We start from the raw sequence: 17,190 nt of genomic DNA, 5'->3' as shown, positions 1-17,190 counted from the left end.
ATGACGCAATACGCAGAGGGGGCGGGGCACGCAGATGACGGAGGCTGGGGTGGTAAAGTGCTGGGCGGTCAGGTTGCCTGACTAGCTGGTTTGGCGTCAGGGCCGCGAAGGTAGGGCTGCCTGTCCCGGGCGGCGAGTTCCCTCCAGCTGGTCGCAGTCATAGTGTGACCCCCAAAACTCGAAGACCCTCAGCCGGGCTTGCTTAAGAGAAGACGCGGCTGCCCAGCACTTGGGCCCCGGGCGTCCCTGCCCGCTCCTCTGTCGCTCGAGAACCGCCGGGCTGAGTAGCTGGGAGAGGAAGCAGGCCAGAGCCGTCTAGGGCCTCGGGCCCGGGGACCCCTGGAGGATGAGCTGGCTCTTCCCCCTGACCAAGAGCGCCTCCTCCTCCGCAGCTGGGTCCCCCGGTGGCCTCACCAGCCTTCAGCAGCAAAAGCAGCGCCTGATCGAGTCCCTTCGGAACTCACACTCCAGGTGACTGGTCACTGCCTATCCTTCAGGAAGAAAAAGTAGGGCGGGAGGGAGGGCGGGTTATAATCACAGAGCTCCTCGCCAGCTGCCCCATTTTGATACACCTGGGTTCGTCCTGGATCTCACGCTTGCTCTCCCATCTCTGATCCATATTCAGGATTTTCCTCCGGACCCTCCCCCGTTCTTCTCTCTTGCTCCACCACTGCTCACCTTTTCTGATTTTGAGTTGCTCATCCCTCCTGACATATCGCTTCTGACTGTAATCTGTCTCATAGTCTGTCCCTTTCTATGTTCTGCTTTCTCACCTTTCTCTTTGCCCACTGATTGCCGCTTTGGCCAAATTGATAAAATATTGTACTTGGCTGAAAAGAATTGTGAAGAGTAATATCCAAGTTTCACGAAGAGTGGACAGTTTTGGGGGGGGCAGGGGGAAATGTTGCAACAGCAAAGGAAAGGGAAGCCCAAGTTTTTATCAGCGAGTTCTCTAGGAGTGACATACTCAATCCTCTTAGATCTCTTAAGATTTACTGTGTTCCAACTACCTCTCCGTATCTGGCAACTACCAGTCTCTACATTCCTGATTATTATTCTTGTTCCCACACTCAGGAATTATCTTATATTCCTCCTGATTGTTCTATTGTTTTCCTATGCGTTTTTCATTTCAGTGTGGTCAAATTAGAAATATTTTGCAATTCAAGTGATTTCAGCTGTTTTTACTGTAATCTGGTTTGCTGCCTCCTTTTATATTGCAAATATCTCTGGCCTCTAATGTTTTCAGAAATTAGAACTCTTTATATGAATTATGGAAGTATATTTACTTAATGGTGTTACAGCCTGTATTTTAATGTAAAGATGTTAATATTCAACCCTAACTCTTTTTAAAATTTTTTCATACATTTTAAAATATATTCTGAGATAATAAAATTGATTAAGTCCTGTTGAACAAACTATTAGAGGCCATTTTATCTGTTACACTAATTTTTTCCAACCAAGTTATAGTGTAGAATAGTTTTAAATTAGACTTAAAAAAAATTTACTGCAAAATCAATTTTGCTAAAATGAGGCCAATTGTTGATTGAACTTTAGCTATCTTTTTTGGTTCTTAGCTTTAATTCTTCTGCTTGTTCAGAACTTTCAAAAGGTGAAGATTTGTGATATTTAACAGGAAAGAATGGGATGCTCTTTGATCTAATGGCTTTCTTTTTGGAAAATTAAGTTCACCGAATTCCTACAAGTCAATCTTTTTCTAAATAGTGTTCTATACTAACCTGTAAGAGTTACTCTTCCATGCTATGCTTTTAAAGTAAGATGATTCATTTTTAACAAACATAACAAGATTTTGTCCCCCTCGAAGGTGTCACCTTGGAAGACTATATACTAAACTAGTACTACTATTGCCAAAATACTTTTTAGAACCACACCTTTGGAATTAATTGCTTTTAAGTCTTTAGTATATTCTGTTAAATATTGTCATTGCTGACTAATTTTTATTCTTGGAGGTTAGAGTTGAATTTTTGAAATATTGCGAAGCCCCTGGCTGCTAAGGCTGGTAAATATGAGAAGTGATTGATCTGAAATTTATTATGTATATTTTCGGCCTCTTAAGTAAGGTGACATTCTAAAGCAGGAATTGTTAATCTAAGGAGTTCTGGAATTGGTTTAAGAGGATTAGTAAATACTGAGTCAAATGCAGAAAGGATCCTTTTATGTATTTTTTGAGCCAGAAATTATGGATATATAATTGGGCATGTGATATTATCTACATATTTTACAGTGTTATAAACATCTAATTTTAAGTACTCTTTTTTAAAGATCTTTTATAAAAATACTTGAAGTTTTATTTATTGAAATATTACACATTTATAATCTAAACTTGGATAATTCTGGATACAATTAAGTAGGTCATGTATTTCCAGTTTTCAAGGAATGGTATGATTCCAGAAAAAAATGACATACACGTATTTTTGTTAAGTCTGCCCTTTTAACTAATGACATTTTAAAGCTAGTAAAAATAATTATCTGCAGTATACTATGACACATACTAAAAATTTTTGCGTAGAAGAGCATTGTGATTGGTTATGCTGAAGGTGCACTCTGCAAAAGTTGAAAGAATGTTTAGAATGATATTTTAGTGCAGGGGTCCCTCAAGCCCCAGGCCACGTCCAGTAATGTTCTGTAGCCTGTTAGGGACCTGGCCGCACAGTAGAAGGTGACCAGCCAGCAATCAAGCAAAGCTTCATCTGTATTTGTAGCCGCTCCCCAGCACTAGCATCGCCGCCTCTGCTCCACCTCAGATCATCAGGCATTAGATTCTCATAGGAGCACCAGGTTGAGGACCATTGTTTTAGTGAATAATACAAAAACTTCCTAAATTATGAATATCAATATCCTGTTTATGTGGTGCACCTTTCTCATTTTTCATATCTTTCCCTTCTCTAAATATAAGGTCGACAGCTCTTTCTTGATGGTGAAAGTATCTGACTTTTTTCTGCCCTCCTTAAGAACCTTTCCCCACCCCATTTTCTCATCTATCTTTCAACTCTTATCTTTTAACAACTTATAATCTTAAAAAATCCACTTTAGGAAAGAGCCTATTTAATTCCCTTTCTCTAATGAATATAAATTCATTTTTTGTTACCTTAAATTCTTCCTCATTTTCCTCAGGCCTCTCCTAAAGTTGAATTTTATGTATATTTCCTCATCTAAGTCAGGGCAAGGCAAAAGAGAAAGTGTCATAGATGACAAAAAAAAGTGTTTAACCAAAGCATAATAATAAGTTTGCTGTGAAAATGGAAATTGAAAGTTGTGTACACTAGGCTCAAGTAATATATCCCACCTTCTGAATAACAGTCATCTAAGTATTTAAGTTACCATCTAAAATTCCTGACTTCCTAGGCAGGAGTGGAACTAATTCTGTTATTTCTTCTACTTCCTAAAGCTCGCTCACTCTAAGGAACACTGTTGGTCCCCCACTCAAACCCATTTCCCCTGACTTCTTGAGAGAACATCTGCATTTATCTGTCTGGGTTCTGGGTCTGCAAGGCCACATACTTTATGGAGGCTATGCTCTGTCAACCCCAGTAGGTAAATAATGATTGTTTATGCCAATGATGGTGGTCTCATTACCCCTGTTAGTTATTTTAAAAGCAAGATTCTTAACCTAAGAATCAGTGGGAGTTGGAGAATTCTGCTGGTGAGCTGCTCAAAATAGAGATGCTAAAAGGAATTGCTTCTTATGTTTTGGGTATTATTGTTACGTAGGACATCTGAAACTGCTTGGATTAAGAAGGAAGACAGACCTACTACTGAATATGGTAGAGTAGAAAGATGGAATGTCCCTGATGATGTTGTGATGCTAAATTAATTCTGGAACCTTCCTGCCCCTGGACTTCTTGCTATATAAAATTAATAACCCCTCACTAAGCCACTTTCAATCTGGGTTTTCAATTACTTGCAGTTGAAAATACCCCAGGTGATACTAATCCAGTATTTAAAAATTCTTCAAAAGTGAAGCTGATAAGTATTTTCCTGCATTGCACCTGCAATCAGGAACTATTAAAAACTGATGATCTTAACAGTTACCATCCTAACTATTGTAGATTTTTTCCTCTCACAATATCTAAAGTTAATTAGCATATATTTTTATTATTTTTTTATATCCTTTGTTCCAAAACCACAACCTGAAGCTATGTTGTGAATGGTAATTACCTGTTACTAACTATGTAAATCTAAAGTTATACAAATAGTAATCCTTTATTACCTTTTACTTAGGGAGATTAACTCTCTCAAGTAAAGGACTTCTGCATTCATTTGAATAATCAAGTACATGGTAATTCTGGTGCTATTTTTATTTTATATTCAACAAGAAAATCTAATTTGGGAGTTATGTTTATTAGAATTGCCTTTTTTTTAATGCTAGTATGACTAATAGTCTTAATGAAAGAGGCCCTAAGTCTTAAATCAGGCGATACTGATGTGTCATTAACAGGCAGTGCAATCTCGGATGTTCTCATAATCTAAATGGGCTGAACTGAGAGAACTGACTACCTGAATTCTTAATGCCCTGTCCAGCAGTGAAAGTCTTGATTCCTCAGGTTTCTTGATGTATGTATGAGATAAAAAACAAAATGAATTTGAGCAACATAAACAGAAGTAGCACAATTATTGATATTGAGAAAAGCATCTTGACTTAAATGAAGGAAAGCTTTATAATCAACTCATGAATTCCAGTTCTGACTCTAACGTGTACTAGCAACATGACCTCTTGTATAGTTACTCAGCTTCTCTGAGCCTCCAGTCCCCATCTGTAAAATCAGGAATTGTGATTCCTATCGTGCAAGATTGTTGATATTTAAGTAATATATATAATCATTTATTAGAGTATCTGACACATAGTGAACATATTATAAATCATATTCCTTTTTCTATTGCATAGAATCAATGTGCCTGGAACCTTTGCCTCTTGACCTACATGCTTCTAGCGCTAGCTTATTGTTTATGAATTCCTTACAAGCCTACCTACAGCTCATTTGTCTCTGACAGAACTACCTCTGACTTTCCATTCAGAAAGCAGGTCCATTCCACAGAATTAGTTTCTTCACAAATGGAATGTACCTATTTTGAAGGATTTTTAGATATAATACATGTAAAGAAACTAGACTATTGTCTGACACACAGTATGTACTCTGTAAATGGCAATTATTTTATTTTGTACCTTAAAAATAATAGTTCCAATCTCTATAGTCTTTAAAAATTACTTTGGGATTTTCTTTTGCTGCCAGTCCCTGGATACCATTGTTCTTTCTGATTACCCAAACCTTTAGCCTTATAACTTCCTTATTATAGGTCTGTTATTGTATAGTTTTCTATCCTATAGCTGTTAAGTCTAACCCCTCACTCATAGGCATAAGACTTTTTCTTCTAAACTCATGAGTTTCTGAGTAAGTCTAAATTCCATACCTTTCATTCTATAGATGTCACTATCAGCTCATAAAGACTCACAAATTTGATAACACAACAAACTTGCAATGAGAGGATATGTATATGTGTTTTAACCTTTGTAATATTATATTTTTTAAAAAAGGAATCCATTGCCAACATTCATAATTTGAGATTTTTCATTAAAATTTCTGAATTTCCAGCTTTTTAACATAATAGACTATTATTTAAAGAAATTTTATATTCACAGCAAAATTGAGCTGGGAGGTACAGAGATTTCCTATATGTGCTCTGCGCCCTCCAACTTTTCTTTTAAAATAGAAAGATCTGGAATGATTTGGTAACATTGGCTTTGAGTTGAAGAGTAGCTGTTCCCTTTACTGGGCTGCCATTTTACCAGTTTGCAGTCACTCCCTGTTGTACTATAAGCAATTGCCTTCATTCACGTACATTATTTAACAACTGTAGGTATTTGGGATTAAAACTTCCTTACGGAAAGAAATCACCTTAACTTGTTGCAATTAAAAAAAAAAATCCAAGAATCTGCTATGCCTTAGCTTATTGAAGCTACAGAAATCTACAAATGACTATAAATGAACCATGAGCTCTTATAAGTGAACTTTAAAGTTATGTATTTCAAACAACCCCATAATTAAGTGAATTTTAATTTGATACATTAAATCATGTAGTCTATTTATAACCAGTGATTAAAAGTTATAATTGTAGACTATGTGACTCAATAAAGCATGTCAATATTTAAGCAAAATTTTTCTAAATGGATCATAACAGCTCAGGTGCTATCTCTAATTTTCCCCTAGTGTAGTATCAGTGCATACCTACTTTAAAAAAAAAGTTACCACACAGGCAGTAATTTCTCCATTGCTAACTGAGACCAACCACATCTCCCCCTCCCCTCCAATTTCTCAACTCCTTCCAGGCTGTCTCTACTGTCAGCTCACCTAAGGCAAAAACCTGGTCATCCTGTTTTCACTCAGTCTTCCAGTCCGAATACTGCTGGGTTCTAACTATTGTCTCTGCCTCCAGTCTTCTTCCCTTAATTTTTTCTTCCACATGGCTGCCAGAGTAATCTTAAAATTCAAATTTGAGCATGTTATTCCTTCCAGTAGTTTCCTAACTCTTGCCTAGAAATGTCCACCGTCCTTAGTTTAATACCTAGTTGTCATAGAGAGTGATATGACTGATGGAAAGGTGTCGACAGAGAATATAAGGTTTCTTTAATGACAAAGGATATTGAGACATTAGAGACCAGTGTTATTTCATATCTGAAGCTTGTCTAACGGTGATGCCTTCAAAATGTGCACTTCATCTCCCTGAGTGTTAAGTTTTACTGTTAAATGTAGCTCAGTTATATTTTTTCTAGAAGACTCCACCACCCCTCACCCTGTTTAGGTTAGGTGTTTTCTTCTGTGTTCCTATAGTTCTTTGCATATCTGTCATTAGCCTATGTGTTCTACAAGAACATTGTTCAAAAAATGTGAAATATGTTGAACATATTAAATAGATTTAGAAAACAGACAAAATCAATCAGTTTACCTTAGTATTTCTCAAAGCCTTTAACATGGTAAAGTACATCAGTGTTCTCCAAGAGAAGGATATAGTATGAGGCATATCCCAACCTTTCATTTGAGCTGTTTTAATTTTTCAGTTTCTTTTTCATTTTCTTATCAACCATTGTGTGTGTGTATGAATGCAAGTGCTATTTTCTTTCGTTCCTCCGAAATTTTTAATTACACAAATTTATAGTCTTTGCTCACTCAATTAACTGTTTCCTTGAGTTTTTGTATTTTGTGCTCGTTGAGTTTGGTGTATGCCTTGCATGGTTTTGTTTTGTTCAAACCTTTTTGATGCGTTCATTTCTGTATTGAGATTCCTTGTTGACTTGTTTGTGGATACTTAACTGTTTATCACAGCCTACCTCTGATGATGAATGAAACAGAATAACTTGTTCTAATGTGGGGCAAGCTGATAGTTGTCTTCCAGAAATGGCGACTTCCTAGGAATTGGTAGTTTAAGGCACTGCTGCGTCAGAGGCTACCTCAGTGTGTTATTCCAGGTACAGATCTTATTGCTGGTTTGAACAAGCAAGGAAAAGAGGAGAGTGCTCTAGCCTACCTGTTGTTGTGCAGCTTCTCATTCATTACTTAGAGAAATGCTCCTGCTCTGCCCTCCACACTCTTGGTTTGCATTGATTTGCTTCAAGGGCTTGAAGGACCTTCAAGCTGTTCCTACTTTGCATTGGTCTTATATTTTGAATTGTCAGTAGTTCCTGTATTTACTATCTTTTTCTTCCTTTTTCCTTATATCTAATCACATCTTTTTTATCTTTCAGAGTTTCCTCAAAATTTTTCTCTTATGTTACTATTTGCCTTCTTGCCCTGCTAGAGATTTGCTTTTTTAAAGTCTGTTTTGATATTTTTTGGGGATTTAGATGAGAAAGGGAAGTTATGCATTCTCCTTCTACTGTCTTTACATGTAAATCCTTTATTTGCAAGGTTCACCAAAAAGTCTTTGAGTTATTCAAACTGTGGGAAATGCATATCAGTATCTTGAATTTATCTTTTATAGTTACATGACTTTCTCTTCATGCCATGTGCCCCTTTAGAGCAAAGACCATACTATATTCATCACTGTATTTCCATTTCTTTGAAAAATCCTGGATATATGGTACTATTTGGTTGAACCAAGTCTTACTTATGAAATCCAAATTTACACAAAATATGAAGTAGGAGATAAATGATCATTCTACAAAAGGAATCTTTTAACTATAACTAGTGCCTCTTGCATTTCAAGATCTGTTTACAGTTTTAGGGACTATCAAAAAATGAGGATTCCAATTAATCATACACTGACTAACAAAGTTATCTATTATTCCAGCTTTCTTTAGTCCCAAACAGATTCCGAGCCACTGAGGTAAAACTGCAGTAATTCACTTCTTTCAGAGAACCTAGAAAATAAAGCTATTAATGGCAGGTTATTTAAATTTTCTCTTGTGGTGTGATTACAGTCTTACTTTAAAATGTGTGGGAGTGTGTGTGTGTGTGTGTTTACATCCGAAGTAGTACTGCCTGTCCGCATAAAGATATGGCCGTAAGTATGTTTTTCAGATCATGGTTTATAGTAGAAAAAATTGGAAACAATCCAAATGTCTAAAAATAGAAAATTAGGTTAAACAATATACTAGAGTATTATGCTGCTTTTTAAAAGATTGTAAAAGAACATTTACTGATTTAGGAAGTAATCACAATAAATTACTGAGTGGGAAAAGAGCAGATTACAAAATTATATACAGTATAATTATATTTTTGTTTTAAATAAGACTGAATGTAGAAAGAAGATTAGAAGGTTTGGATGTTTCTTACATCCAAACCTGTAGAGAACTTTGAGTTTATTTGAGCCAAAACGACAACATATGCCAGGGAGCAAGATCTCAAATGCTCCAGAGAATAACAGTTTTGCAGTTTCTTTTATACATTTGAAATTAAGGAGGGAATGTAAGGAAGATTACATGCAGGTGGGAGGAAGCAATGTAGGGACTGGATTACAGGATAGTTAAGATTATGTGCTCTCTTGAGGGGTCTGAAAAGGGGCATTTGAAAGGTGTGTTAACCTAGATGCACAGAAACAATAAACAGGACTTAAGACAAACATAATCCTTTTGGTAAAGAAGTATGCCTGGAGTGTGACTACCCACCATGGCCTGCCCAGTTATGAATTTATAATCAGATCAGCCTTGAGGTTACTTTCCATAGAACCCCTTTTTTGGTCCATGAAGGTTATACATCAGTATGTTGGCAATAGTTATCTTGGGGATATGAGCTCCTGAGTGATTTTTGTATTCCTGTGCATTATCTCACTTAATCTAACAACTCATTTAGGTAGATGGATGCTTGCAACATCCCCATTTCCCATTTGAGAGATAAGGCTTAGGTTAAATAACTTGCTCAGGACCACACAGGTAAGTGGTAGAGGGAGGATTTGAGCCAGGAAGCGCAACTTAAAAGGTCATGCTCTTAATCTCTGAGATGGTCTAATTGGTTTTGAACTGGTGGATGCTTTTGTGACCAGTATTGCCTTGAAGCAATGACACCTTAGGGTCCTAAGATAACATAGAGGAATAAAACTCTTAAAAAAACTTTACATTGATTATGTGGTATTCATACAACTGAAGAGGCTGTCAGTATCCTAGTTCAAACTTGATCCCCAAGGAGAAACTTTCATAAAAATTTTAAGTGCTAATATTGGATAGCTTATTGAATCTCTTAGCTGTTTCTTCTCCTCAGTCATAAACTCATTCCATGGATATCAGAGGAGAAAGTTTATTAATACCTATGACCTCCATAATTCTTATTTCAACACTTTTGAACCTTTCAAGCTATTTGAAATTTACATATTCTATAGGGTAGGTTTTTATCAGAAGGCCAAAAAATGTAATAGTCCAAAAAATGAGGAAAATAAGGTTTTCTTGATGCAGCCAAAAGAATAAAAAGTAAATTATTAAGTAAATGCTAGATCTTTCACGGATATTTATGCTTGAAAAAGTTTATCTCCATTCGAATATTAAGCTTCCTTGTAACTATAACTCATTAATACTACTTAACATTTTTCTCTTTGGAAATATTATGAATGTTGGGGTTCCAAGTGAGTCCCCGCAAATTTAGTTTGCAAGTTATACTTGTAATAATGTATGCCTGCTGTTAATAAAATAAAATTCTGAATATAGAATGTTAAAGTATAAGGGACTTAGAGTAGTTGTCAATTATATCCAACTGCTAGTAACAAGGACTCCCAAAATAGTAACTTAAGCAAGATAAAAGTTTGTTTTTCACTCACATAAGAAGAAATTCAATTTAATAACTGCATAGTCATCGAGGATCCAAGCTACTTCTTTCTTTCTGCTTAGCTCTCCCTAGTGCCTGGCTTCTGTTTTCAGGTTCATTCATAGTCCAATTGAGCTGTTAAAAGTCCAGCTATCAGATCCAGGCAGGAAGGGCAAATAGGCTTTTACCAGTTTTTTTTTGTTCCCCTTTAATATGCTTTTCTGAAAATTCTAACCCACAACTTCCCTAAATCTTATTGGCTGAGACTTAAGTCATAGCATCAACTAGCTGTGAGACAGACTAGAAGATTGATGCTCAGAATAAAATCAGGCTTCTCTTCCTTAGGAAGAAGGGGAAAGTCTGTTTTTCTAAAGCAGCCAGCAGTCTCTATCATAAGACTGAGGGGACATCTCATCCAGACATTTAAGCTTAAGCTGTTAAGACCCAGACTGCCCCAGCTGTCTACTACACAGCTGGTTAGTAGCAAAGTTATAGTCAGAACCCAGATCTGATGTCTTGCTGACCCGTGTTAACTAGAGAGTTCACAATTGCTTCTCCTAATGATGAGTTAGATAAAATGCTAGTCTAGCATTAATACAAGAATTATTTTTTGCCTCTTTACCTCAACATCTACCCACCTCCCACACATACTTGGATATCTCAGAATATTGTTGCTCTTATTTGATAGACCTTTCTGTGATCATTTGTCCCTCAAGATACAAGTTATATTGGCTCTCTAGATTCTGTGATTAAAACTAAAAATAGTTTTAGTAGGCTCTAAAAACATTTAACATTTGTTTTTAACATTAATGTTTTTATAACTTCAGGTAAATTTTTTTTTCTCAAATTTTCTCCTACAGTATAGCTGAAATACAGAAAGACGTGGAATATAGGTTGCCATGCACCATAAACAACCTGACAATTAACATTAATATGTGAGTAGAATTGTATCCTACTTTTTATATAATAAAACTTAAAAAATATTTTTATTATTTTGTTTCTTGGTTATTTTAGAAGTTAAGTGTTTAAACAGATTTCAGATATGCCCTTTCTAGTAACTGTAACTTATCAAAGTTACACAATTTTGTAAAATAAAAATTTTGTAAAGCTGTTGTAATATATATTGCTGTGATAAAGAAACTATAAAAGGAAATGGAATAAAAAGGTGTAATAATCATTAGTACTGTAATCAGTTTCATTGATTTTCACTAAAGTCTTAACTGGAGATAGAATGAATGAGTAATGATGAAAAAAGGGATCATGTATGGAAAACCATTAGAGATAGAGTCACCCTTACATTAGAAAAAAGTTAAAAATAGTTTAGTCTTCAGAATCAGGTATACTGCAACAACAAGAAAGTTCAAGGCTGAATGTAATCTGATTATTTTTAAAGAAAAAACATTAAAAATATAATCATGAGGTTATTAAGTTATAAAGAGGAAAGTTTAGACAAAGCAATTGCTGAAGTACTCATTTAACCTCAAGTGCAATTATTAGTCTTTAGTATGAAAGAATTGGGTTATTACCTCAGATTGCTGGTTGCTAGGGCCAGTGTTTGGGCTGGAGAAAATGCACCTAACTTGAAGACAGGAACCATGGTTTATTCATCTTCATATCCTTATTGCCTAGCATAGTGCCTGCACATAGGAGGCCTAATTAAATCCTAGTTAAATGAGTGAATTAAAGCATGAATATATTACAGTGCCAAGCATTATGCTATGTTACCTTGATATATAGGAACTTTTTAAATCCTTATAGTAACCCTGAAAATTGGGGCACATTTATAGACAGATGTGAATAGCATAGTCATGATACAAACTCAGTTTGAGTGGGCTCCAAAGGCCATTTCATTCATTGCCTTTTTTAACCAAACTAGTTTAACATTTTCAACTATACACATGAAATAGTTTTATTTCTCTTCAAATGCCCTAAGTAGAGCTATGTAGGAGAAGCCAACAAGGACCCAGTTTTCTTCTTGACATTGCTGCCAGGAAATTATTTTCTGAGCCAACAGAGGAACAGAGAGGCAATTTAGAGAGACATATTTTTCTGAGTTTTAGAGGAGATTTGGAAAACGGGGTTCGCTCTCTAATTTTAAATTTGTAATAGTTCAAAAAAGGTTAAGATTTTCACCTTTTTTTGTATTGAGAATTTGCTGTTCTTTATTTGAACCATGTGATTATTGACCTCAAAGTTGGGAGAGATGACTTAATCGGTACATGTAGAAAAGAGCCATATAGAATTAAGGCATTATGACAGCTACAGATATTTCATTTTTATCCATGTACTCTTTAAAAATTCTATAGATAGTGAAATAATTCTTGGCAGCATTTCAAAAGTAGGAAAACCACAAGAAAATTACATGGGACCTGTGGTCCAATAAATAGCCAGACTAAGTTAATATGACTCACCTGCTACAAATGCCTGATCTTATTTTCGAGATTTTGTATGCTAGGTATACTGTGTTTGAATGCAATTAACTAGCATGGTGTGAAGAATATTCTGTAATTCAGGGTATCCATATTCCACATTAAGAAGGTTTTACTCTGTGGGCATTACTTTATAATCTTGTTGCCAGAATGCATCTTTCTGCTGAATAATTAATCCAAATGAAAGTATGAAAATTTAGTTTGCTTTTAACTTTGTTTTAGAATTATGACTATATAATGTAACATTTGTTGTCTTTGTTTTTCATTTGTTCTACCTTTACCAGATTGCTCCCTCCACAATTTCCTCAGGAAAAACCAGTGATCAGTGTTTATCCACCAATACGACATCATTTAATGGATAAACAAGGAGTGTATGTTACCTCTCCATTAGTAAACAATGTATGTTTATGGTATATTTATTTCAGAGTAATATAACATTTCTACTAAATATTTTAGAAATCTAAAATGCACTTAAAATCTCGTTTTGGAATCAATAATTTAAAAAAAAATTCACAGTGCATAGTAGTACTGATAGAAAGGCTGTTTTTCAGTGGTGAGGACCTATTGATGTTAGAACTTTGGTTCAAAGTATATCTTCCATAGTCGTTAGGAAGAGATAAAATTCAATATGCCTTAAAGTTCTCTGGATATGCATGTGATTGATTAACATGAAGGACTGTAACTTAATATACTCTCAGTATTTACCTTTGAACCTTCAAATTTTTGTAAATAGTGAAGTGTGAAAATGTTTCAGCTCCATTATTGATTAGACTTTTAACCTGATTTATGGTATTAATTCTATTAGAACATATATAAGTTATAGATTGCTAGTATGTTCATTTGACACAATATCCTTTGCTTTCCATTTAATTCTTGACTTGCAAAAATGGGATTTAATACTGTTTTAGAGTGAAGTTATCTCAATGAGACGTTATACTATTTTTCTGAAAAGGATTTTGATCATTCTGTATTACTGTTACTTTCAGTTTACAATGCACTCAGATCTTGGAAAAATTATTCAGAGTCTGTTGGATGAGTTTTGGAAGAATCCTCCAGTTTTAGCTCCTACTTCAACAGCATTTCCATAGTAAGTATAATTATAACAAAAATGTTTGTATATATTTATTTTCACTTATTTTAATCAAAGTAATCAAAATGTAGTTTAAAAATTCAAATGATGTTAAAAGGCACTCCTCTGCTTGCCACATCCCCACCTTCACAAAAATACATTCATACTTTTCAGAGTCAACTGTGTTTTCTTTTAAATGCTTCTCATATTTACCTTTTCTGAATAATTTATATAGACTGTTAGCTCTTGATCCTTTCATTTTTAGATATTATCTATAAACCTCATTATGATTGATGAGGAGTTTAGTTATCTTTCACAAACCTTCCTTTCCCCTTATTTTCTCAGTGAAATTATATTATACTTTTTACTTAAATTTGTGTTTGGTGTTTTATTACTTTGACTCTAAAAATTCTCTGTTGCTGAGCCAAATACTTTATCATGATTATATTTTCCTGTGGTATAACTCTTTGCTTTTTTCTGGAGTTAATCATTACTTCCACTTTTCCATTGGTTTTGTTTTCTTAGAACTTTTAAATTTTCCTAACAGTCTCTTTGAAGCCCTTCAGTCTTTCACACTCTCCTGAAGGTACATCTAACTTTCACCTCTGGTCATTCTCAAAGCCACTCTCGTGTTAGTTTTTTTTTGTTTTGTTTTCTTTTCTTTTGGTCATAGCAGCATTCTGCTTCCAGGTGCTAAAATCTGTTCTGGTTATTAAAGCTTCATAACAAATTGCCAACAAAATTTATTACTTAAAACAATGAATACATTTATTTTGTTCCCTAATCTTCAATTCAGGAAGATTTCATCAGAGAGAGCTCTTGTCTGCTCTGCTCATAAGAGGCCTTACCTGAGATATCAGCTAGAATATCTAAATGTGTCTTCTTTCTGTGGCTTGGGCTTCCTCACAACATATTGCCTGGGTTCCTACAAGGAACATCCTCAGAGAGAGCTATGAGAAAGTCATAGTGACTTAGCTGCTGCAGTCATTCTTTTCTGCTACATTTGATTTGTTTAGGCAATTGCAAAGTCTTTACCACATTCAAGGGAAGGAAAATAGGCTTTTCCTCTTAATAGCAGAATGGCAAGGTTCTGGAAGAGCAAATGGGACCGGAAATATTGCTGTGGACATTTTTTGGAAAACAATATGCCACAAGATGCTTGGAAGATAAATTTTGAGACATTTTTTAAAATTTGCAAAATATACCCTCACACTTAATAATTGGTACAGTTCAAATTCAAAGTCGAAGTGGTTTTCACTCAGAATTTTGAAAGCGAATGCTGTCTTTCTGTTATCTCTGCTGTCTACATATAGGCTGTTGTTCCTAAGATGTCCAATGGCATTTTGATTTCTGATCCTTTATAATTTTTTTTTTTATCTTTGATGCTCTGAAACTGCATGATGATGCCATTTATTGTTGCTCTTTTTATTTCTTCTTTCCAGAATATTTCTTGGCTTTATTGCCTAGTCCTCCTACTTAAGAACTTTTTCTTATTCAAAAGTCAAGCAGCATCTTCGATAATGCCTGGACAGCTGCTTAGCTAGGTTATTCCATTCATTAGGTACATCAATCCCAGCTCTCATATTTGCCTATTGTGTCTATGTCCTGGAGCCATGAGCCTCATTGATATTCTTTATCTAAAAACTGTTTCCTGTCTTATGTCATGGTTAGATATAAACTCATTCACTTTATTTGAAAAATATAAGCCAACAAATTTACTTGTTACCATTTCAGATAAGTACTTTGATACAGTGCACATTATTAAAAAGCAAGTTTGATGCATCTCCTAGATTATTTTATAGTTTGTACCTGCTACTGAAGTCAAATAAGCAGATTGATTCAGAATTATTAAGACTTTAATTCAAAGATAATACAAATATTCTCTCATGTTGATCATATTGTTTCTAAGAAATTTATGTCTACATTTAACACTAATATACCTTTGGATAAAAGTAAAGTTTTAAGATAAAGGATAAGAGGTCCTTTGAAATAAACAAGCTTATTAGAAAACTTTTTTAGCTTAATTTTTTCAATTGATCATATATTTACTTGGCTTAAAATTAAAAAATTTAGAGGAGTATGAGGTGAAAAGTCTCCCTGCCACTTCTTTTCTCTTTGCAACTTAGTTTTTCTTCTCACTGATACCCCAAATTGTTTGTTTGGGTGTGTATGCATAGAATTCATACAAATGTGTAGAATTCAAAGTATAGACGTATTTTATGCACATTCAAAGAAATATGTACATATATTTATTCCCTCCTTTTTTACACTAATGGTAGCATACTATTACCTTGTCTTTTTTTCCCCCCAAAAGGTATGGTTTTGAGAACTTAACATGTTGGTGTATAAAGCACTTATTCTTTATGACCTCAAAGTATTTGGTTTACGGATATACCATAATTTACTTACGCAAGACTCCTATTGATGGACATTTTTGTTGTTTCTAATCGTTCCTAAAAGGCCCACTCTTTTTTGCCACCATTACTGCATTGAATAACTTTTAAAAATAATATTTTACCCAAATGTGGGTAAAATATTATTGGTTACATTCTCAAAGTGGTATGCATATTTGTAATTTTTGACAAATATTGCAAAAAAATTGCTCTACAGAGTAGTACTGATTTCTACTCCTATACATAATGCTTATTTCCCCGTACCCTCTGCCGGTATATTATCAAAATGGATCTTTGCCATTTTATAAGCAGAAAGTATGTTAGTGTAATTTTAGTTATATTTATCTTACTGCAATGAAGTTGACCATCCCTTTTTATGATTTAGAGATTTTTTTTTTCCTTTTCATAACCTGTATATTCTATTCTAGTCTACATTTTGTTATTGGGTTGTTAGCCATTTATCAGTTTGCAGGAATTCTTTATATACTAGGTCAGTTATCCCTTTGTCTGTGACATGAATTTCAAATTTTTTCCAGATACGTTATTTGTCTTTACTTAGAATGGGCTTTGTTGTGTAGTTTTATTTGTTTGTATGTGTTTTTAATGTCATGGAATTTATCACTGTTTTCTCTTATGACTTCTGAACTTCAGATCACAGAAAGTCCTTTCCCACCTCAAGGTTTTAATTTCCCAATGATTTCTTCTTCTTTTAAGAGTTTCCTTAAACATTTAAATCTTTGATTCATTTAGTTCGTATCTGGCTTCAATACAATTTTTTCCAGATGTCCCAACACTATCGACTGATTTTTTTTCTGCTTATTTGAGATGCTGCATTTATTACATTTGAATTCCTACATGTGTTTCGGCTTTTTCTGGATTTTATATTCAGTTCCATCGACCTATTTATCCATTAGACAGTATTATGCTTTGAAGTTTTTAATAAGGTTTCATAATTGTTTTGCTATGTGGCAGGGCTAATCTCTCTTTGCACTCCTTTTTCAGATACTTTTCTTTCTATTCTTGCTTATTTTTCCATATAAATTTTAGTATTATTT

The 17,190-nt window shown here is 34.6% G+C and overlaps 1 protein-coding gene across 2 annotated transcripts in view; it reads left to right on the top strand.

The window, feature by feature from the left end:
- The first annotated feature begins 35 nt into the window (after positions 1-35).
- Positions 36-17,190, top strand: part of VPS37A (VPS37A subunit of ESCRT-I) — a 32,978-nt gene continuing 15,823 nt past the window's right edge. Inside the window, exons 1-4 of one of the 2 annotated variants that reach the window (XM_039839315.1) lie at positions 36-471; positions 11,105-11,179; positions 12,958-13,072; positions 13,660-13,760. In XM_039839315.1, the coding sequence (XP_039695249.1) occupies positions 347-471; positions 11,105-11,179; positions 12,958-13,072; positions 13,660-13,760 (416 nt within the window). In that variant the 5' untranslated portion in view covers positions 36-346. The remainder of the gene's footprint in view (positions 472-11,104; positions 11,180-12,957; positions 13,073-13,659; positions 13,761-17,190) is intronic. The other variant, XM_039839314.1, reaches the window with a different exon arrangement.

The sequence above is a fragment of the Pteropus medius genome, unplaced genomic scaffold (assembly GCF_902729225.1).
Source record: "Pteropus medius unplaced genomic scaffold, Ma_sr-lr_union100, whole genome shotgun sequence".
In the NCBI taxonomy this organism is placed as follows: Eukaryota; Metazoa; Chordata; class Mammalia; order Chiroptera; family Pteropodidae; genus Pteropus; species Pteropus medius.
Note: the sequence above shows the minus strand (reverse complement) of the source record. Positions and strands in the feature narration are given on the sequence as shown.